The sequence below is a fragment of the Acomys minous genome, assembly GCF_964271855.1.
Source record: "Acomys minous genome assembly, chromosome: 10".
Lineage (NCBI taxonomy): Eukaryota > Metazoa > Chordata > Mammalia > Rodentia > Muridae > Acomys > Acomys minous.
Window position 1 is genome coordinate 48,908,426 of NC_140491.1, and position 24,546 is coordinate 48,932,971.

General features: G+C 42.6%; 1 protein-coding gene across 2 annotated transcripts in view; it reads left to right on the forward strand.

The window, feature by feature from the left end:
- The window catches only part of HORMAD2 (HORMA domain containing 2), an 87,397-nt gene extending 66,003 nt beyond the window's left edge, over nt 1-21,394 (forward strand). For both annotated transcript variants that reach the window (XM_084798766.1, XM_084798765.1), the window contains exon 12: nt 20,582-21,394. In XM_084798766.1, the coding sequence (XP_084654892.1) occupies nt 20,582-20,686 (105 nt within the window). In that variant the 3' untranslated portion in view covers nt 20,687-21,394. The remainder of the gene's footprint in view (nt 1-20,581) is intronic.
- The last annotated feature ends 3,152 nt before the right edge of the window (nt 21,395-24,546 follow it).

Genomic DNA, 24,546 nt, shown 5'->3' on the forward strand with positions numbered 1-24,546 from the left:
TTGATGATGACAGTGATTTGCTTTGGAAGGGTAGGCCTAATGAACCCTTGCTCAGGTTTTGGGCATGGTGTTTCATCCCAGCAATAGAAACACTGAAACTCTGACTAGGACAGATGTGTAGGTTGCTTTCACTTCAGCTGTTATGAGTTACAAACATTGGTGTGCACACACCATGTGGTAGGCAGATGCTTCACCTCTAAGCTGATATACATCCTTATATATGTTAGAATAGCCTGTATTTTTATTTATGTAAGAAATGTTATTGGGATTCTTTTTCATTTATTTATTAGGGGGTGTGGAACACGTGTCTCATGCCACACAAGTAGAAGTTATTTACGGCAGTCGATTCTTTCCTTCCACTTGTTGGTTCCAGGGATTAGACTGAGGTCACCAGGTTTCACAGCAGCTGCCTTTATCTGCTGAGCCATCCCATTGGCCCATTATTGGGAGTTTGAAAGACGTTGCTTTGGATCTATAGTACTGACATTGATAATACTAAGTCTTACAACCCATGAGTGTGCGTGCCTTTCCACTGTTTCACTGTTTCTATATTGTTTAAGAAGCTCTTTTCATTCGGCATGGTGGTGCATGCCTGTTATCCTAGTACTGTGGAGCCAGAGGCAGGGGGATCTCTGTGAGTGTGAGGCTAGTGTGGTCCACAGAGTGAGTTCTAGGCCAGTCGCAGGTACATAGTGAGACCCTGTCTTTGAAGAAGAAAAAGAAAAAAGAAAGAAAAGAAACCACCTCTTTTTAATGCTAAAGTTATAATCAAAATATTCTATATTTACTTCTAATAATTTTTTAGAGATTTGCTTTTCTAAATGTTTGACTCCTTAGGCAAGCTGTGGGTTTTTTGTTTGTTTTGACTTTTCCCTCTGTATTAGGAACTTGAACAGTATGCTCTTCCCTGCTAAAACTGAAATGTCACGTTCTTAGATATGAGTAGATGTTTTACAGTTGATATTCTATGTCACTCATAAATCTACTCTCGTAATGTTGTTATCATGTTCCAATTATTCTAACTTTGTGGTATGTTTTGGTATCCAGAAGTTGAACTCTTTCCCTTCATAATTCTCCCCTTTAAGTGTCTTTATGGCAATTTTCTCTTCCGTGTGACTTTTAGAATCTATGTAACAAGTTCCAGCATACATATATTGGACATTTGGTTAGGATTATGTTAATATGATAATTAATTGGGGGAACATAGTTTTTGCACCAATCTTGGCGTCTTAAGGAAGACATTATTTAGTGTCTATATCTCTGCTATCACTGTGTCCCAAGGAACCTCTGCCTGCATGTTGTGCTTGAGTGGCTTTACAGAGAGCTCTCCCCATCAGCACTGTAGCTCCGGAGCACTCCGGTCTGCCTGTGTGCTCGCTGGCCTTCTGTGTTCGTATCCCTCCGTGTCTCCTTCTTTTAAGCACACACATGATCATTTAAGCCCAATTAAGACTAATCTCCCCGTGTCAAGATTGCTAATCACATCTGCAAGCATCTCCTGTTGTAAGGGACCATTCACATGTTTTGGGGGTTAGGACATAGACATCTCTTGGGACCCAGCTTCAGGCTGCCACAGGGATGCAGTACGGCTGGAGAGTGGAGGCCGTGAGCGCGATTGCAGCTGTCAGTCACCGAATGACTTGCACATGAGCGGAGCCGCTTTAGGTGCTCTGTCTGTGCCATTCCATTTACTCATTTCCAGAATGCTGCGTAGGCTACTTTTGATGACAGGGAAATGATGATGATTAGAAATTTAAGAGTCATGAGGGAAAAATGGGTTCAAAAGAAGAGTAATAATTCCATTTTATCTGTGTTTAGGTCACAGTAGACTATGCTCAAGAAAGGGCCAATCCCAAGTAGAACCCTACAAAGAGTTTTGCTGACCTTTCCTAAAATTTCCTACCTTTGTTTCCCTCCTTCTGGCTTGAAGAAGAAAATTAAAAAGAAAAATGAATTTGATATCAGAAGCCCTAGATTCTGTTTATTAAATGTGTGGATTGGATATGTCACGTCATTCCTCTGAGCTTCAGTTTCCATGTCTGTAAAAGACAAACGTTCTGGTTTTCTTGCTGTTGCTGTGGTAAATACCTTAACCAAAAGCAGCTTGGGGAGGAGAGGGTTGATTTCAGTGTACAGATTGCAGTCAGTCATTGGATGGAGCCATGGCCAGAGCTAGAGGCATGAACCGAATCAGACTATAGCGGAATGCTGCCTACTCCTTGCTTCTTCTGGCTTACACAGATACTTTTTCCCTTTTTACATGTATATATTTGTATGAAATGTGTATGGATGTTTTGCTTGTATTATGTCTGGGTCTTGTGTGTGTGCAGTACCCAGGGAATTCAGAAGAGAGCATCTGATCCTCTAAACTGGAATTACAGATGGTTCTGAGCTATGTAGGAATCAAACCCAGGCCCTCTGGAAGAGCAGCCAGTGCTCTTGACCTCTGAGCCTACAGCCTATTTTCTTTTACAGCTAAAGCTCACCTCCCTAAAGATGGTATGATTACAGAAGGCTGGGCATTCCTACTTGAGTTAGCAGTTAAGAGGATGCCCCACAGACATGCACCCGGGCTAGGTTGAAGGAGATAATTTCTTAGTTGAGGTTCCTTTTCACAGGGAACTCTCATTTGTGCCAAACAGGAGAGAAAGAAAGAACTAACCAGCACAAGGAGCGAGGCTGCAAGGACAGGGGAGCACTTATTCACTGCTGGTAGGTGTGTAAACTATGGAAATCTCTGTGGGGATCCCGCAATAGGCTAGAAATCTATGTACTCCACAGTTCAGCTATACCTTTCTTGGACTCTGTATCCTTCTGTAGAGACACTAGCCCAGCCCTGTCCACTGCTGTTATATTTACAGTGGCCAGGAAATAGAAACTGGAGGGAATATGGGGAAAGATAACTAGCACCAAAGATTTTCTAAACAAATCATAAGCAAGCCTACTACTGTAAATGTTTCCTAAGATATATTCATACACACATAAAAAGAGGTAAGCTTCAGTCACAGTCATAGGGGAGGGGAGTAAGGGGAAAATGGGAGGAAGGAAAGAATGAGAGGATACAAGGGATGGGATAACAATTGAGATGTAATATGAATAAATTAATAAAATACATTTTTTAAAAAAGAGTTAAGCCTGAGCCGGGTGTGGTGGCACACGCCTTTAATCCCAGCACTCGGGAGGCAGAGGCAGGCAGATGACTGTGAGGTGAAAGCCAACCTGGGCTACAAAATAAGTCCAGGACAGCCAAGGCTACATAGAGAAACCCTGTCTTGAAAAACCAAAAAACAAAACAGAACAAAAAGCCCAAAAGAGTTAAGCCTGATGAAAGGATAAAATGTGGTAGATTTACACAATGAAAACTTTTAATTTGAATGTAAATTTGCTTTGTTTTGTTTCGTTTTCAAGACAGTTTCTCTGTGTAGCATTGGCTGTCCTGGACTCGCTTAGTAGACCAGGCTGGCCTGCAACTCACAATGATCCACCTGCCTCTGCCTCCCAAGTGCTGGGATTACAGGTGTGCGCCACCACCCCAGCTTACGTACAAATGTCCACAATATATTTTATCATATTATTTTCCCTTCTCCAGCTCCTCAAGGTGCTCCCACCCAACTTCATGTTCTCATTCTTTTATTTGATTAACTCAAAAAATTCAAACAAACAACAATAAGGCAAAAAACAGCAAAACAAAAAGCACACACAGGAAACCATGGAGTCGGGCAGGGTGTGATGGTGCTACAGGAGAAACTGATGTTCCCTCACCCAGCAGGTGTCAGCTGCAAGTGGCTTCTTGGTTAGCGTGGAACCTTGTGTCCATTCTTCTTCTCAGTGCTGGATATTATTTGGCTGTTAAAAATGAAATTACAAAATTCACAAGTAATATATAGAGCTGAAAATGACCATTCTGGCTAAAGTAACCCAGGCCCAGGAAGACAAATGTCACATGACTTCTCTCATTTGTGAATGTTAGCTTTGAATCTTCAAATATGCGTGCTTCATTTGGAACACTCACAGAGGTCAGGAAACTAGTTCGGAGACCGGGGGATGGAATGTAGTTAGGGCAGCGTATAAGGGAGGGAAGATAGACTGCAAAGATATGGGGGGGGGATGGAAGGGTAAAGGGTAAGTGTGGTGGGGGATGGAAGGGCAGGGTAGAGGAAGGAATATGGATAAAGAGTAACACTAAAGACTTTGAAAAAAATAATAAAACCTGTTACAGGTGCTTCCTAAGTGTGTACATACACACATATAAAAAGAGTTAAAATAGTGTTGTTGTTACAGGCAGTAGTGCCCCGACTTGACACCACAGGCTAACAAAAGCCCAGGCCAGGAGGAACCTTCCTTCTTTAGAGTTGTTAGAGTCTTTTCTAGTTGTTGGCCAGTGAGGGCCCAGATTCCCAAACATGATAGGTTATTGCCAACGTTTTTGGTTACCTTCTAGAACTTGATGGTAAAGCCCTATTGCTGAAGACAGCATGTACTTGAGTCGCAGATCATGGAGGAAGGAAGCTGGCACTCGCTGGATCTTCATCTGCACCGGCTAGCTTTCATAAAGCTGGAGGGTGCTGTGCTACTGGAGAAGAGCAGTGAGCAGCAGGCTTCCTCAGCTGCTGTGGCCAGCACGACATGGCCACTGGTGCCGTGAGTGGCATGGGTGGCACGGGAGTCACCACTTTCTTTTTGGATTGAAGGCTCAGTCCACAAGATGAAACCCATACTGGCACCACTATGGAAGCCAGGGTCTTGTGGCTAGACAGGTCACAGGCCCTAAAGGAAAACCTGCTGTTATTATTCTGCTAAGCAGACGTAGTATTAACCCTGCTCCTCATGACTTACCCTCAGACCCATAGATTTGTCCATATCTCAGTCCTCATCAGAGAAGCTTCTCTTGCAGTAGATGACACCAAAGAAGACGTTCTATTACATCCCTTCCTCCCCAGGCTCAGAGGGAGTAGACAGATTGTGTGGTGGTTTGGATAGGAACGGCCCCTGTAAGGCTCATATTTTTGAATGCTTAATCACCAGGGATTGGAACTCTGGTAGAATTAGAAAGATCAGGAAGTGTGGCCCAGTTGGAGGAAGTGTGTCACTAAGGGTGGGCTTTGAGATTTCAAAAACCCACGTCAGGCTCAGTCTCCTCGCTCCTGCCTTTGGACCAGGATGTAGAGCTCTCAGCTACTTCTCCAATAGCATGCCTGCCTGTGTGCTGAGATGTTCCTGCCGTGATGATGATGGACTAAGCCTCTGCATCTGTGAGCCAGCCCCAGCCATATGTTTTCTTATTATAAGAGTGGCCTTTCATGGCATCTCTTCACAGCAACAGAAAGTGGCTAAGACAGGTTGTCAGAGTCAGAGGCTGTAGGTGACTACAAGACTGTTTCCTGGATATTACAGAGCATTTGCACATGTGAACCCAAATCAGCTGTGACAGCATGCACAAGCCGTGAACATGAACTCTTACCTCTAAGCTATTGACAATGGATAGCTTCTAGGAGAGGAAGAGTCAGTTTGCTTTAAGGGTGTGTCCCGGTAGATTGACCACACTCCAAGTGGATGGCCACACCCAAGAGTATATGGGCAGTATGCAATGGACTTGGTGGGTTAAAAAAAAAAAAGACAGTGTAGGCTTAGATTTTTCAAAACCTACTTTATTTAGGGTTGTTAAACACTTCAACCTTACTTCTAAGCCACAGACCAACCAGAGGAAGGGGAAAAAGAATGTTAATAGGAAAAGGGGGCTGTGGACCTGTTTAGGCATAGTTCCTTGGGCCCATTTCACTTTGTTATCAAGATATTAGCAGTCCAGTCCAATAGCCAACACCAAACAGCAACACAAATCCATAGAGATGGCACAAGCCAGCGGAAGCCAGCGGAAGCAGCCAGCGTACCAGGAAAAGTTCTCTGGAACGTTTCTCTCTGTGAAGTGAAGACCAGCGAAGCATTGTAGGGTGGGGCAATAATGCAAAAGTGTTGTCCCACTGTTGGTGGTTCTGTTTATTCCTTCCAAACACCACGCAATGCTCACGTGTCTGCTCCCTGCAAAACATCACATACCCTCTCACAAGAGAGCTCCCCGCAAAGAAACCAAACACTTCCACTTCAGGACACTGATTTGTGTATGTGTATGGGTGGGAGGGGGTGGTCTGCAAGAAATAGGAAGGAGGGTGAAATTACCAAAACATGTTGTATCAAATTCCCAAAGAACTAACAATTTTAAAGACACAAATAAGAGCTCAAATAACCAGTCAATAAGTGGTCTCATGAATAGTTCACAAAACATGATATACAAATGGTAAATAACCATATGTGGTGTAAGATGTGTAGTTGGCGTTGTCTCTGCCATTTGTATGGTGATTCCATTTAAGCTCATATTATATTTAGGAAACTTCTAGAGTAGTGGGTTACCATATGGCATTGAGTATTAGTTACCTCTCCCCATATCTCTCCTTTCCCCTGCCTTCCATTCCTTTCCCATTTAATCTAGTTTCCCCCCTTTTTTTCCTTATAACACTATATTCTGGTTTCCCTTACTTGAATGATCCCTTCCTCTACCCTGGTCCTTTACTAGCTAGCTACCCTCTGGGACTATTCTAATTAAAAACATATAGCTAAAGCTTAAATCTAACATACACATATAAGAAAAAATGATTTGTTTTGGGGAAGTCTGGGTTATTCCTGAAAATTTCACGTTTCTTCTTCTTCTCCTCCTCCTCCTCCTCCCCCTCCTTCTTTGGTTTTTTTGAGACAGGGTTTCTCTGTGTAGCCTTGGCTGTCCTGGACTCACTTTGAGGACTAGGCTGGCCTCGAACTTACAATGATCTGCCTGCCTCTGCCTCCCAAGTGCTGGCATTAAAGGCGTGCTCCACCACCACCTGGCTAATCTCACGTTTCTTACCAGCTAAATAATATTCCATTGTGTCAATGTACCACATTTTCATTATCCATTCATTGGTTGATAAATATACAGTAAGCAGTTTCCAGGTTCTAGCTATTATGAATAGAGCAACAATAAACATGGATAGAGCAAATATCACTGCAATAAGATGAAAAGTCCCTTGGAAATATTCCCCAAAATGTCATAACTTGATCTTGTGGTAGTTTTGTTTTGTTTTGTTTTGTTTTGTTTTGTTTTTTGAGACAGGTTCTCTGTGTGGCTGTCCTACAGCTTACTCTGTAGACCAGGCTGGCTTCAAGCTCAGAAGTCTGTCAGCCTCTGCCTCCCAAATGCTAGGATTAAAGGCATGTGCCACCACTGCCTAGTTTATTTCAGCTTTTGATAAGCTTCCACACTGATTTCCATGGTGACTATCAGTTTTCACCCCACCAGCAATAAATAAGTGTCCCCCCTCCAGGCCCTAACCAGCACCTGCTGTCAGCTTTTAAAGTTAATCTTGGACATTCTGACTGGGGAAAGGTAAAATCTCAAATTAGTTTAATTTTTATTTCTTTGATGACTAATGGTGTTCAACTTTTTGTTTTTTGAAACAGAGTCTCTCTGTATAGCCCTGGCTGTCCTGAACTCACTTTGTAGACTAGGCTGGCCTCAAACTCATAGAGATCCAGGTGTTCAACTTTTTAAAAGTGTTTTTCAGCCATTTGTGTTTCATTTGCTGAGAACTCTGTTTTGATCTATACCCTATTTTTAGTTGGGCTGTTTTCTTTCTTTTTCTTTACTTTTTAGTTTGTTATACATTCTAGAGATACTAACCCTCTGTCAGATGTATAATTGCTAAAGATTTTTTTCCCCATTCTGTAAGCTGATGCTTTGAATGGCAGTGCCCTTTCCTGTACAGAAATATTTTGGTTTCATAAGATCCCACTGATTAATTATTGGTCTTTTTAAAGCATTTATTTATTTAGGTATTTTATGTATATGACTGCTTTGTCTGCATGTACATCTGCACACCAGAAGAAGGCATCAGATCCCATTGTAGGTGGTTGTGAGGCAACATGTGGTTGCTGGGTATTGAACTCAGGACCTCTGGAAGAGCAACCACTCTTAACCACTGAACCATCTCTCCAACTCTGATTATTGGCCTTAATGCCTGTGCTGTTTGTGTTCTGTTCACACAGTTCTCCTGTGCGGATGATGAATTCAATCAACCACTTTTCTCTTCTATCAGATTCAGGATATCTAATCTTGAGTTGAGGTCCTTGATCCATTTGGAGTTTTGGCTGGAGTGTTAGATATAGGTCTATTTTCGTTCTTCTACATGCAGCTATCCAGTTTGACCAGCACCATTTGCTGAAGGGGCTGTCTTTTCTTCAGGGTATGTTTTTGGCGTGTGTGTGTGTGTGTGTGTGTGTGTGTGTGTGTGTGTGTGTGTGTGTGTGAGAGAGAGAGAGAGAGAGAGAGAGAGAGAGAGAGAGAGAGAGAGAGAGAAACATTTTGCTGGAAATGTTTTTCAATGAAAGAAGGTACCTGGTGGAGTCTTTGGTCTTTTATGTACAAATTACATCATCTGCAAATAGGAATACTTTGCCTTTCTCTTTCCCCATTTGTATCCCCGTGGTCTCCTTCAGTTGACTTACTGCTCTAGCTAAGACTTCAGGTACTATATTGAATAGTTATGAAGAAGGAATATCCTTATCTTGTTGCTTATTTTAATTTTTAAAAATGCTTTGAGTCTCTCTCAAAGGTTGCTGTTGGCCTTGGGCTTGCTGTGAATTGCCTTCATGATGCTGAAGTGCGACCCTGGTGTCCCGATCCTCTTCAGGACTTTTATCATGAAGAGTATTGGATTTTGTCAAAGGCCTTTCCTGCTTCTAATAAGATAACCCTGTGGTTTTTGTCTTTCACTCTTCTTTATGTAATGCAGCAATTCTCAACCTGTGGGTCACATATCAGATACTCCTGCATATCAGATATTTGCATTACAGCTTACAACAGAGTTACAGTTATGAAGTAATTTTATGGTTGGGGGTCACCACTAGGTGAGGGGTTGTACTAAAGGATTGCAGTACTGATGTAGAGGATTACATTTATCAATTCACTTCATGTTGAATGTTCTCTGTAACTCTGGTTGAAGCCTACGTGATCATGGTGCATGATCTTTTTTATGTGTTCTTCTTAAATTCAGTTTGGAATTATATTATTGACATTTTTGTATCTATGTTTATAAGGGGATTGGTTTATCATTTTATTTTTGGTTGAGTCTTTTCATGGTTTTAATATGAGGGTAATAGTGGCTTTATAATAGGAATTTTTTAATGTTCCTTCAGTTTCTATCTTGCAGAATAATTTGAAGAGGATTGGCATTATTTCTTCTTTAAAGGTCTGTTAGTATTGTTCACTGGATCAATCTGGCTTTGGATTTGGGGGGTTGATTATTTCTCCTATTTCAGTCTAGGCTATGGGTATGCTTAAATTACTTATTTTATTTTTATTTAACTTTCTTCTATATCAAGAAATATATCCATTTCTCTCATGTTTTCCAGCTCAGTGGAAAACAGAATTTTAAAAAAGTATATCCTTATGATTCTCAGAATTTACTTGGTATTTGTTGTAATCTGCCTTTACATTTTTAATTATACTGATTCGGACCCTCTTTCTGTGACTTGGTTAATTCGACCAAAGATTTGTAAATCTTTTTTATTTTTTCCAAGAACCAACTCTTCATTTTATTAATTATTGTATTTTTATTCTATTTCATTGATTTTAGCCCTGAGTTTATTTCTTCCCATATATTCTTCTTAGATAATAGGTTTTCCTGTTTTTTTTATAAGGCTTTCAAGTGTGTCCTTAGGTTATTAATATGACATCTCTCCCGTTTTGTTTTTTTAATGTAAGCACTTCGTGCTATAAACTTGCCTTTTAGAACTCTCTGTTGTGTCCCATAGGTTGGCATATGTTTTCATTTGCGTTCAACTCTAAAAACTTTTAAATTTCCTTCTTGATTTCTGTCTTGATCCAATATTTATTCAGTAGTGAGTGAGTTAGCTTCTCTGAGTTTGTATGGTCTACTGTTTGTATTGTTGTCGATACCCATGGTAATCAGATAAGAGGCAAGATGCTATTTCAGTTTTTCTGTATCTGTTGAGACTTGGATTGGATTGTGGTCGGTCAGTCTTGGAGAAAGCTCCATGGGCTTTTTGTTTTGTTTTGCTTTTTGTTTTTTTGTTTTTGTTTTTCAAGACAGAGTTTCGTTGTGTAGCCTTGGCTGTCCTGGACTTGCTTTGTAGACCAGGCTGGCCTCAAACTCACAGAAATCCACCTGCCTCTGCCTCCTGAGTGCTGGTATTACAGGTGTGCACCTGTAGGCTCAATTTTCTTAACCAATATATTTTATTACAACTTATTAACTGAGCGTACGTCACTTCTAACACGACTAACCAAACCAATAGGAAAAGAGGATTAAGGAACACAATAACAAACCCTTAATTGAATTAATTGATTCATTAATTGAAGTTTTTCTTCTAGCACCTTCTCTAGAGTTTGATTTATGAACAGAAATTGCTTAAATTTGTTTTTATCATGAATTTTTTCCTCCGCCAGTTGTGATGGGAAATTTATCTGGGTATAGTAGTCTGGGCTATCATCTGTGGACTTTCAGAATTTATTAAATTTATTTTTAAAAATTTAGCCGGGAGGTGGTGGCACATGCCATCCCAGCACTTGGGAGGCAGAGGCAGGCAGACTGTTGTGAGTTCGAGGCCTGCCTAGTCTACAAAGTGAGTCTAGGACAGCCAGGGCTATTACACAGAGAAACCCTGTCTCCAAAAAGAAAAAAAAAATTATAGGTGCTTTTGGTATTCAGAGTCTCCATTGAAAAGTCAAGTATTATTCTGATGGACCTGCCTTTATACGTGACTTGGTCTTTTCCCTTACAGCTTTTAAAATCCTTTCTTTGTTCTACACATTTAGTGTTTCCATTATTCTGTGTCATGGGAATTTCATGTCTGGTTCTATTTGGTGTTGTCTATACCTATACCTCTTGTACTTGGTGAGTATCTCTTTCTTTAGATTGGGGAAATTTTATTCTGTGTTTTTATTTAAGATATTTTTGTGCATTTGACATGGGTTTCTTCTTCCTCTATTAATCCACAGGTTTAGTCTTTTTATAGTGTTCCATATTTCCAGGATGTTTGTGCCTAGATTTTTTTTTTTTGATTTTTTTTTTTTTTTGATTTAACATTTTCCTTGACTGAGATACCCATTTCTTCTACTTTGTTTTCAAGACCTGAAATTCTCTCTTCCATGCCTTTTAATCTGTTGGTGAAGCTTACCTCTGAGGTTTTTGCTTGGCTTCCTGAGTTTTTCATTTTGAATTTTATTTTAGTTTGTTCTTCAGTAATTTTGTTTCTTTACTGAATTCTACTTTCATGTATTGAATTGTTTTCATCATTTCATTTTCATGGTCTTTAAGACATTTATTCATAATATTGTTAAGGTCCTTGAAAATATTCATAATTGCTATTTTGAAGTCTTTGTCTTATGCTTCAGCTAAATTGCTTTTATCAGGGTTTGTTACATTAGGGTTGCTGTTTTCCTGGAGGAAGTGTCTTGCTTTGGTTGTTCATGTGTGTGTGTTGTGTCTGGAGTTTGGATGTTTGCCATGTTTCTTGGTGTAGATGCCTTGTCCTGCCTTCATTGGGTGGGGTGGCCTTTGATGGGTGGGTTTCTTTCTTTGGTTGCTGTTTCCCTAATCTGGGTCCTAGGCAAGCGTGGCAGCTGTGGGCCACGTGTGGCAGCTATAGGTCTCTGTTAAACAGAGCAATTCCACAGGTTCACAGCGAGTCACACAGACATGGGGATGGGCTAGAAAGAAAGACTGAAAGGGGCAGCAGGGAAGAACTAGGGAGACCACCAGGAGGCTGAGCCCCAGGGAGATGGAGGTAGGCTGGATGGCCTCCGTGAGCTCGAGGCCAGCCTGGTCTACAAAGTGAGTCTAGAACAGCCAAGGCAGACCTGGCTGTCTCTGCCGAGACAGAGAAACCCTGTCTCGAAAAACAAAAACAAAAACAAAAACAAAAACAAAAACAAAAACAAAACAAAACATCTTAATCCTAAGTAACCTGAACATTAATTTTATGTATTTATTGGCTTCTTTTCCTGTATTTTCTTGTGATGCTGGACAGGGCCATAAACCGCAGCCCTCAGATGACCACATAGCAAATGATACTCTATAATATACTGTGCTCCTAAGCTGAGACGTTCGAGACGTTCACTAACCTAGGTGTTTTAAATGCATCTTCTTCGCCTTAGCATATTTTCAGCATTCCAATCAAGAAGTAGAAGCAAGGTAGACAGAGGCAAGCATATCTCTGTGAGTTCGAGGGCAGCCTGATAGCAAGTTCTGGTCAAGGCTACGTGTTAAGAGGAGGAAGGGGAGAAGGAAATCTGTAAGTCCACTTTACCTCTTTGCTCCCAAATATGAGAAAAGCAATGTCCTCCCTTTGTCCAGCCCCTCCACCAGCGCTTGCTTCACTTGCAGGCTAGCGCTTTCATGGGCATCTGTCTCTCTTTTGGATATTACACACACACACACACACACACACACACACACACACACACACACACACACACGCACACATACACACATACACACACATACACACATACACACACACACACACACACACCACCTAGAATCTTGAAAATACATTCTGTCGCCGGGCGTGGTGGCACAGGCCTTTAATCCCAGCACTCGGGAGGCAGAGGCAGGCAGATCGCTGTGAGTTTGAGGCCAGCCTGGTCTACAAAGTGAGTCCAGGACAGCCAAGGCTACACAGAGAGACCCTGTCACGAAAAACCAAAAAAAAAAAAAAAATGCATTCTGTCTTTTTTTTTCAACTATCCTAGTCACCTTGTTCCCAGCCTTCATATGCTTCTTTTCCTCTGTCTCTCATCTTGGTCAAGAACCAGACACTGTTACTTTGTCCTTTTTTATTCTTTGATTTCCATCCTTGAGCTGGTTGCAGGGAACAGGTAGGTCAAAGTAGGGCTGGAATTTAGGCTTCCTTTCTCTCACCTCGGCCTTCTAGCCCATCAGTGCTTTGCCTCTGCCCTGCTCTTGCTCAGATGGCTGCTGCTCTGATGGAGTCTCTGCTCCTTAGCTGAGCCTCTCCTGTCACCCAGGCGTCCGTCTAAAGCAGAGCAGCTGTGGGAACTCTGGCCACACACCATTTTTGGGCAAAGTCCACATTTTAGAGACCGGTGCTCCCAGCCCATTGCCCCTCTCCGCTTTGTGAATAAATTCTTGGCATTCCCAGGGGTGCTCCCTTATATCCCTGTGCTTAGGCTCCTTCTGTCTAGAACGTCTTCTCTGCTTCTCTTTTTCCTATTTCATTTGCCTGGTGAAGATTTGTCTGCTTGTAATTCTTAGCTCGAGCTTCACGTCTTTGAAGCCTTGCCATGTCTCCTGAAGAAGAATGGTTACAATCTTACTGCAACTCTTAGTGAGCCTTAAACATGCCTGTCATCTCACCTGAACTCTGTCTGCTTTCCCTCCCAGGCTCTTTTTAAGGACACAGAATACATTTTGATCAGCTTTGGGTCTATAGTGCTTAGCACAATGTCTGCAACAGAAATGACTGGGTTGTTGTGGTGGTGGCGCAGGCCTTTAATCCCAGCACTTGGGAAGCAGAGGCAGGCGGATCTCTGAGTTCAAGGCCAGCCTGGTCTACAAAATGAGTCCAGGACAGCCAAGGCTACACAGAGAAACCCTGTCTTGGAAGAAAAAAAATCATTTATCAACTTCAGTCTTTATAAAACTTTAGTTATTTAGACAGAATCTCACTATGTAACCCTGGCTGGCCTGGAACTAGTTATGTAGGCCCTGACTTTGAACTCATGGATATCTGCCTCTGTCAGCCTCAGGAGTTCTGGAAGGCATGCACTGCCACACCCAACTTCATTGTGGGACCTTTACCATAAGGAACATGGAAAGATAATTAATATAATAGTGCCTTGAGGTGTATGGAATTATCTAGTTATAACCCTATGAAAAATACACCTTCATCTCCTAAATAAAAATAGTCATGGTTCAGAACCCTGCTTACAATAGAAAATAAAGAACTTAAACATGAACAAACCTTTCATAATGTCCACATAGGCCATTTCCATAGCTCCCCTGAAGTTGGAGATAAGCCTTCTCTGTAAGCATTTGCGTGTTACTGGTCATTCATTATAATGTTAACACAACCTACATTTATGTTAATATTGCCTATTTTTTAAAGATTTATTTACTTATTATGTACACCAGAAGAGGACACTAGATCTCATTATAGATGATTGTGAGCCACCATGTGGCTGGGAATTGAACTCGGGACCTTTGGAAGAACAAGCAGTGCTCTTAACCTCTGAGCCATCTCTCCAGCCCCAATATCACCTATTTTTAAATTACTGTTAATCCTTTTATGATGACAGGAAAGATAAATGAAAGAAGAATCAAACTAATGTCAATGCTACACTTCCTTTTAGGGGTACAGACTCTATGGGCCATAGAATTTCTTGAGTTGGGAAATGACAAGTCCAGAGAATCTAGAGTTAAGGCTTGATTATGAATTCACACCAGAGAAGTCACATTTTATAGAGAAAGCATATGGCCAAATATGATCTGAAAAATGTTTGAAGTAAACAGATTCATTGCACTCTCATCCAAGGCATGTAAAGTACTTCGTGTATTTCCTGGACGCCTGGGGCAGCCCATCCCTTGGTTCCCCACATAAGTCTGCCTCTTGATGCCAGATAATTCCTGTGGCCTGAACTGCTCACTCTTGCTATATGGAAATATATCTGTTTTCTTTCCAAAGCCTGAGAGGCCTGGCTTCCAGCTGGCTGACACCTGGAGATCGTTTGATAAGTTAATTTATACTAACATCATATTGAGTAATAATTGGAGGATATATAAAACCTATCCCTGCCAACTGCTCTAATAGAGGGACAGTTTTACTGTCCCATATACTTTCCTTGTCTTTTCACAACTCAGCAACCTTAAATCTGCTGAACTCTGCCTCAAGTGACCTCCTTCCCTCTGTCTCAACCTTCAGTATGGCAAACTCCTACTAACTCTTCAACACACAAATCAGTATCTCGCTTCTAAGTTCTCTATTCCCCAGGCTGTACTTTCTCCGATTTTTGTCTTGTTTTTTGTTTGTTTGTTTGTTTTTTGTTTTTATCCACTTTTCAGTTGACTTCTACTCCCACCAATTCAGTGTACCTAGTAGTCTCCAGGTGGCTAACTTAAATGAACATCCGTCGGTGCCCACCTTCCTTTACCTAGCAGCAGTAGTCAATCCTGCTGACCAGCACCTTTTCATTTTTCCATTTGCTTTTCTTAACATGATTTTCCCCAGATTGCTTGACATAATAGTCTGCTAGTATTTTATCTGTCATTTTTTTTTTCTTCCTCGGTCTTGTTTGTTGGCTCCTCTTCCAGCTAATCTCTCAGTGTTGGAATTCCTTACGGCTGTGTCCTGGCCTCTTTCCCTTCTCACGCTCTGCTCTCCCAATAAGCAAACACTTCCACACCCAGGGCCTTAATTATTCAGGCAGCTGACGCTCAGATTGCATCTGCAGCCCAGAGTTCTCTCCTGATACTCAGCCTGCATTTCCACATTACAAACAGTGCTGTTTGACGATCCATTCACTCGTTCGTTCGTTTGCTCGTTCGTTCATTCACTCCTAAGCCTCTTCTACACTCAAGGCACTTCCTAGATGTTGCTGACACAGCTGTGACTAAAGCTGCCTGCTCCCAGTCTTCTAGAGTTCTATAGACTGTATGATTGGAGAACCTAACTTGACTGAGATTGTGTTTGTATAAATAAAGAAAACTATTGTTCTCACACCTCTATCAACACAGAACTGTGTATGTGAATACATTATGTGTGTATGTGAATACATTATGTGTGTATGTGAATACATTATGTGTGTATGTGCATGTTACGTGTATGCCAGTATCCATGTTTATGTGTGCGTGCCTCAATTACTCTCCACTTTATTTTTTGAGGCAGAGTCTTTAGAACATGGAGCTCACCAATTCAGCCAGACTAGCAGACCAGTGAACTCCAAGGATCCCACTGTCCTGGACTCTCACCTAGAACTGGGTTGTAGATGTTACTTCTGTCCTCAGCTGTCACATGAGTGCTGGACCTGAGGGTCTGGTGCGTGAGCAGCGGGAGCTTCTCCTCTGAGCCAGCTCCCAGCTGCAACACAGACAACTGGAAAAATATGACACTGAAAGATAAGAGGATTTCTCTTCTCCAAAAGCAATCATTTCTACTACTGGAGACACCAACTTGGTGTCTAAAACTCAATTGACACTATCTACTTAAAGTGGTCCCTAGCCACCCCCCCCCCATTTGCACCCCCAGGACTTTAGATGCCAATTGCAAGCTATAGATGTTTTTCCTCCTGTGCCTCTGACCCAGTGGCACAATTTATGATTCCCACAACCCCCTTTAGTTCAACTAATTTGTTTGAGTGGCTCATAGAATTCCAGGCACACAGTGTGTTTCTAAAGGGCGTTAGAAGGTGCGTGGGGTGCAGTGTGGGGGAAGGGCACAGAGCTTCCATGCTCTCTCTGAGCCAAGAGCTGCAGAAGCCTCCTTTTCCCCTGGGAGATTGTAGTGCCAACAGACTAGGAGGCTATCACAGCCTGCCTCCTTGTGCAGTCTTCTTGATCTCTCTGTGCAGCATTTCTTCCAGTTATAAAACAGGCCACTTTCTGAAATGAGGATAATATCTGCTATTATTTATCTATCATCTCCTATCAGAAAAAGTAGGTCAGAGAAAGACAGATTTGAATTTCTCTGACATTCTTTGAGGCTGGAAGTAGGAGCTAGAAACTGTAGAAACTAAATATATGTCTATAATGATCTCACAGTGATTGGCAAATTTTTTTCAGTGAAATAATTTTCACCAGAGTCATAATCTGCTCTGGTGTAGAAAATGAGTATTTTAGGCAGAAGTATTGCATGCAAAGTACTAGAAAGGGGCAGGGTATGAGATCAAAGCACGAGGCAGTACCAGATGTGACCTGAGAAGTCAAAGTTAAGGTGCTCAGGGGTCCAGTAGGTTCTCATGTGGCCCCCAAGCAGGTGAGTATGTGCGGCGTGCGGAGAGCACTTCCCTCAAGACAGTAGATGTAAAGAAGCACACCACCAAGCAAGCAGCCAAGACTGTAGCGATGCCATCGGAAACATTTAAGCCAAAAAGTAATGTAACCAGATTGTACAGTCTATGGGGCAGGGATTTTTAGGGATTCCTATCTCTTTTGTTCACTTAGCTTTGTCTCATGCACAGTAATTGCTGAAAAAATGGATGTCTGTTTGGACAGTAGAGTGTTGCATTATATTGTAATCATGTACGTAATGACTCTTTTCACAAGGCTCAATTCTGAACACTGATAATTTTCTTTATATTACTATGTTTTCCCATAAATATGTAAATACAACCTGCTCAGTCCATATGCTACTTGTATGTGTGTTGTCAGACATGACCATTTGGGGTTGGATAACCAATTGGTGTGCTCTTCCCTGGGGAAGACTGCTTCTCACCATTCCTTAGCTGCCGCGGGCAGAGGGAGGCTCACAGGCTCTCTTGAACACCTCAGGTGAGAACAGTGAGTGGCAGCAGCTTACAGGAGCATGTGATGAGCTCAGTCTCAGACGTGGTGCAGCTGAGCTTTCTTTGGAATGGCCATGGAGAGGCTACCTGGGCTGTGGACACACACTCGGATGTGTGGCTCAGAAGAGACTTAAATGAACACATACACGCCTGTGGGGCTCTTGACTTATGGAGTGTAATTGATTCTCACACGGGGCGGCGGGGTAGGAGTGGGGGCAGTGCAATAAGAAGCAGAAAAGATGGCCAAAGGAAAAATTCAGGGACTGTATCCAAATAATAAGCGCTTTTAAGGGGATGACTGTAAAGGAAATAATTGACAGTCATTTACAGAGAAAGGACCTTTCATAATGGCATCCAAATACTGCCAGATCAGGTGGCAGTCCTTCAGTGCATAAGGCAAATCCTGTTCTTGGGCTTCTTAAGTAGAAAATGTTACTAATCAACATGGAAGCTGGCTAAGCCCCACACAGTAGGAAGTGTGTCCCCTGAGGTCTTCAGGCCCATGCGACTTCTGTACTCTTTGGGCTCTGTTGCAGGCTAATCATGGCAGCCTCTCAGTAATTTTTTTTTCCAAGACAGGGTTTCTTTGTGTAACAGCTCTAGCTGTCCTGGAACTCTCTATAGACCAAACTGGCCTTGAACTCACAGTGATCCTCCTGCCTCTGCCTCCCAAGTGCTGGGATTAAAGGTGTGGTTCACTCCTGGCTTCTCTCAGTAATTTGAAATCAAGGAACAGTCTGTAATTGTTACATTTTACTCTTTGAGCCACTGAAATTCAAGCTGGCCTGAAACTTAACAGTCCTGCAACAGTCTTCCAACAAGTACTGCACTTAGAGATTTGAACCGCCGGGCTTGGCTAAAGAACACCTTAAGAACTGTATGCTTAAAATATGACAGGCGAGGGATACAGTTCAGGTGAACTACATCAACTGGCTGTAGTGATGTACCCTGGAATTCCAAAACTTGGGAGGTGGAGACAGGAAGATGCCTCAAGCCTAGCCTGGGATACGCATGAATCACATATAAGGGGCCAGAGCCATGGCTCAGGAGTTAAGAGGACTGGACTGCTCTTTCAGAGGACCCGGGTTCAATTCCCAGCACCACGTGGCAGCTCACAACTCTCTGTTATTTCCAGGATCTGATACCCTAACACAGACATACATGCAGACAAAACACCAGTGCACATAAAAATCACATATAAGGGCTCTCCAGACAGCTGGCTCTGGACAAAAGCACTAGCTGCGCTGGCCAAGAACGGAGTTTGGTTCCCAGCTCCCATATGTGGCTCACAGCCGTGTGATACTCCAGGTTCAGGGTGTGGGAGCCCTTCAGTCTCCTTAGGCACCAGGCACACATGTGGTGTACACTAATACATGCAAACACTCATACACATAAAAATGAACCTTTTTATTACACATACATATATGCATTAGAAATCTTTTGATTGATATCTGATGTGTTTACAGATGATATCTAACTGCTTGGCCAGTTGATTTTGGCATCAAAGGCAGAAATGAAAGCGGCTGGAATAGGCCTTGTGTGGTTAGTGTGTTCGCAGCTGGAATACGCCTTGTGTGGATTAGTGTGTTCGCTCATACAGCTCACGTAGATCATGTATCTGCGCGGAAGTGCCGCGGCTGATAACGTGCTGCCTTTGAGCATACCAGCTTTCTATAAGCCATACCATATGTATTGAAGGTATTTCGATTAGCGCAATGAAATGAAATTGTTGTCCTGCAGTTTAAAAGAAAACTCTAATTACTTGACAATAGACGAAAAGGGGACTAAAACTTAGTTAGAGCATCAGGGGCAGTTGCCGTAGAGGTGCTCACCATGGTTTGTCCTTTTAGAGTGGGTTGGCTCCAGCAACACTTCCAAAAAAGGTGAACTTCTTCAAATGACTTTTTCTTACAACCAAACTAGAACAAATTCATCTCATAGATTTAAAAGCTGGCTTTGTGCTTCGTGCTTGATGTTGCTACTTATTTTTCCTGTAGAGCAGGCCATCTGAACCTTCTGCACATATAAAACCAGCTATTTGATGAGCAGTTCTAATTTTCTCAAACTTTCACTATTTTATTAGTCAGGGTTTTAGTTAAGGTTAAAGGGAGTGTGTGGCTTCTGAGATCAGAAATTCAACCCTCTTCTGAAACTCAAGGGTAAATGAATGAAATGAATGCCCAAACTGTCCATTTTCAGACCCAGTTTCTGTTTCTAAGTGGTGCTTAAAGGCTTTGCTGACAGGCTCACTATTTTGTACTTAAGCCATATCAATAAGAATGTTCATTTGCTACATTAAAAGACACTGCACTCCACCTCGCTTCCAGTGGACCAGAAGGTGTGGGAAAAACAGTACTCCTTTCTAGCAGCTGAATGTACACACGTCTTTTATGCTTTTCTTGGAACTCCAGGCATCACGGTTGTCTGACAGATCATATCAGTGAGTCATTCAGTTGAGCAAAAACAAATCCCAAGGTCTTCACCAAAGTTAAGCCTAGTTGGGTGATGATTGGTGATAATTCACTAATCAAATTCCATGTAATCAATAATATATACTTCTCTTCAGCACAAGGCGTCATTGTCCTTTTTAAGTTGTTGTCTAAACCGTTGTGGAGAAGACAAGGCTGTATGTCTCTCCTGGCTGAAATAGGGACTTACATTATGCCTGCCTCTAAAGTAATCAGTGCCCTAGATCTCTCCTGACCCTGACTTGCTCTTTGTTGGCCCCACACCTTGATCAACAACCCTTCCCTCAAGAGTTGGATGTGCTGAATTCACTAGAGAGAGAGCCAAGAAACTGTCCCAGAAACTGGCTGCCTCCAGGGGACTTGAGCTCCTGAAACTTGGAGTGCCAGACTCTGAATCCTGGCAGCAGGGTTGTGTGCTGGGCCAAAGAGCCCATAGGGGCGCAGGTTTGGATCGGTTATGCATGCTTGGTCTTCCTGTCTTATACGTGACTTATGTAGATGTCACATCTCTGCTGAACTGTACCTCTCTCCGTGATTCTCACAGATTCAAAGAATGAATTTTGTGCACATTGAATCAAGTTTTGAAAGCTCCAGGAAGAAGAGGAAGATCAGCCAGCCAGTGACAATCTTCATCCCTAACAGAAAGTGAAACCTAGGTGCCTTTGCAAAACATGTATGAACTGTTGTAACAGGAAAGTAAGTTCTTATCCAAAACCTTTTCCTAAAGCTTTTGCTCAACTCTCTTCTCAGCTGATTAAGCAGCTGAGCTGTTCAGCAGGACATGGTTCACAGTTCTGGAAGGGAACAAGATCACCAGGGCTGCCTTGGATGGTATTACCTCATGGCTCAGTTGGCACAGAGACGCGCTTTGCATTTGCAAAAGAACCACAGCAGTTGTTTTGAAAAGAAATAAGCTCTTGTTCTTAAAGAAATGGGTTTCTTTACATCACTACACTCTCCTGGTATCTCCACTACTGAGAAATATTTCGACTTGTTGGAACCGATGTGTCAGAATCCTATAGCTTTATTACACCTCACACAGAGCAGCATAGGGTATGTGTGAAGGTGCTTAGCCAGGTGTGATTTATATGTTAACTTGAGTCACGAGGTTGATCAGCAGCACGTGCACGAAGATGCCCTGCCCGTAAAACTTCTCAGCTCTGGCCCCAGGCCCTGTTTTGTTGGCCAATCCCAAACAGCTGACAGGCAGTTCAAGAGCCTGGTTCCCTTGTAAGGCCTATGTTGAATAATTTCCAAAAATGACTAGTTTATCAGTCTGTAACTTTCAGGTGATGCTATTTGTCCCCTCTCTTTTCTGGAAGAATTTTGATAGGCTTAATGATATGATGATGTGATATGAATAAAAAATGACTTAAAGAACTGTTTGCTGATTTATGTAAGATGATATTTAATAATTGAACTTAAAAGGACGGGATAGATGAGTTAAGTATGAAATGTGTGTGCTTTGTGTGTGGGTGTGTTTCCCATGCCATGGAGTATGCGGGTCATCAGAGGACAGCTTGTGAGAGTTGGGTCTCTCCTTCCATCATGTGGGTTCTGGGGATTGAACTTAGGTCATCAGCTTGCCAGCAAGTGCCCTTATCCACTGAGCTGTTCACCAGGACTGCAAGATATTTTTTTACTCATCGTATTTCGTAGTTTTTTCACTTAGTGTTTCTCCAATGTAAGGTGTAGTGAGGCTCCCAGCACCCAGAGTGCTCATCATCCAGTATGGCTTAACTGGAGCTAACCGGTCTGTGAGGGTGAGTCCTGTGGGAAAGTCTCATGATTAAGACCCTGGTTAAGACCCTGTGGCCTTTGACAAAAGAGAACTTCTGGGCCAGGTGTACCTTAGTCCACAGAAGTCTGTATGTTCCATCACAGGAAAGCCAAGGCAGCCCACCTTGTCCAGCGCTGTCCTTTGCTGGACTCTCGTCTGCTTCTGAGGACCTAGAGCTGAGTGTCAACTGAAGCCTTGAGCCGGGCTAAAGCACCGGGCACTGTGCGGGGAGGGGCTCCCTGCCTGCATATTAAAGTGCATTCAGGTAAGCCTGCCCTGCCACTAAAAGGAGCAAGAGGGGAAAGGTAATTGGGTTTATTATATCCTTGACAGAAGTATAGCCTGATTCACCATAATTTTTTTAGAGAGTCACACAAAGAGATTTGCTGTCTAGTAGACGGATTAGGGTTATTTTGTGTCTCTCCAGAGGGCAGGTCTGAGACCAAACTGGTGAAAGCGGCAAGAGGTTGGTTTGATTCAGAGAAAGGAAGCCCACAGGCTGTCCAGACTTTGTGATGGGCTCTCTATAAGGTGGGGAGTCCCCACAAGCTGTGAATACACAGGAACTTCACCTCATCTCTAGGAGTCTTTGATTTACAGCAAATGAGCTATACAGAGTAATTAGTCTGGATTTCAGAAGGAACTATTTTGTTTAAAATGAGAATTTAGCTCTCAATATCTATCTGTATTTACATTTATCAGAGACTTAGCCTCAAGTTGGCAATGATGCTTAAAGTTTAGAACCTAAATTTATCTAGAAAGTCTGTAGTAATCTGACTTTATCTTTTAATACCCACTTCCTCAACTCAACAGCTTTATCACAGCCATTGCATACAGTGTGGTTTTGATGCAGTGAATTCGTGAGGTAGGAGAGAATTTTCTGGACGTGTGCCCTTGGTAGGCATGCAAGGGAGGAGATCTGCTACCAAGATCTGAGAAACATGGACATGTGAAATAGCTGAGTTTACACAGCTAGCTCCTATGTGCGACTAGTGGTGATCAAGGACAGAGGACATGCAGTTGCATTTGCTGAAAGGTCTATTTAAAGGAAAGAAATCCTTAGTGTTTCACTTCTGCCCTTAGCTGTCAAAAAATTAATAAATACAACTACATCAAAACTTGGAGGAAGGGAGAAGAAAAGGAGTGGGGGCTGCTGGTGAGGGGAAAAGACATAAAAGGAAAACCCAGCACCGAGGCAGGACACCCGCGCTGTGCTAGACCGGCCCTGCGCTCGCCCTCACTGTGCCTGCTTCCTCAGCACTTACAGAGATGAAAAGATGATACTTGGAAACTGGGGCATTGTTCAATTATGGGGAAGTTAGACTTCGGCTGAGTGGTTTGTCTCTTTTTACAGAAATTAGTCTAGCTGAGAAGAAATGGGCTGGGCTCAGGGTTGCCCCCGGCCTTTGAAGCCGGCCCGAAACCACACCTTGTTTCCCCTCCTGCAAGTCCTGTGGGGTCCAGGTTCTTTCACTCTCCAGCTCACATCTGCCAGGAAGAGGCTGGCAATGGTTATCAGTGTCAAAGCTGGGTTGAGATAAGTTCAAACTTATGTGGTTTTAAAAATTCTAGTAATTTTGGAGCTCATTTTGAGTATAACTCAGAATTATTGATTTATGGTTTCACAACCGACTGAATGAGATCTTCAGTGACTTCCACAGATTCTTTTCTTCCTCCCTCCTCCTCCTCCTCCTCCTTCTTCCCCATGTCCTGGCGTCTCTCTGTAGATCAGGCTGGCCTCAAACTCAAAGAGATCTGCCTGTCTCTGACCCACCCCCAAGTGCTGGGATTAAAGGCCCGCACCGCCGCCACCACTGGCTTCCACAGATTCTTATAGTAAAAACAATGCTGTTAGAATGAATGTTATTTAAAAGGAAGCCCCAAGGAATAGTCTAGACTCTACATAAGTGAGAGAATATCTCAGTGTATACTCTTTGGAAAGTATTAGTTTGTTTCTGTGATAGTAGTTTAACTGTGATTAATATTGTGGTCCTTGCAGAGACAAAATATGCAATTTTCACTATCCATAGAAAACAGGGGCATCACTGAGGGTGTTGGTTTTGTTTGTTAAAAACTTTTACTTTTTTTTTTTTGCTTGGTTATACAATAATGAAGTTAAGTTCCTGTTTAGAAATGGCGAGGCTTGGGAAGGAGCTAGAGAACCAGCCTGCTCATCCAATTCCCTCCTGGTGGACAGCATCTCCCCAGGCAGAGTCTTACCCTGCAGGAGGCGCAGAGGTACTGATAATCCACTGGGTAGACCAGGCTGGTTTAGGACTCAGAAATCCACCTGCCTCTGCCTCTGGAGTGCTGGGATTAAAGCCTGTGCCACCTGAGAGTCCTTTAGGAGACAGTGGCTTACAGATGCCCTTGGCTCACTGTGTGCAAAGCCATGGAAGACCTTCTCAAAAGGTAACGCTGGGAAATCTTAGCAGCAGTTCTGAAAAGAGTCAGGACTTTAGCCAGGCGTGGTGGCGCATGCCCTTAATGCTAGCACTTGGGAGGCAGAGGCAGGCAGATTGCTGTGAGTTCGAGGCCAGCCTGGTCTACAAAGCAAGTCCAAGACAGCCAAGATAACAAGAAAAAAAAAAAAAAAAGGTCAGGACTTTTCTGTTACAATTCCATGATATCGTTGAACATTTGGTGAAGGCTTACTGCTTACGCAGTGCTCTAGACTGATCTTACTGGCCCCTGGTGTCAACTACAAAATCCACTCTCCCATAAGCAGC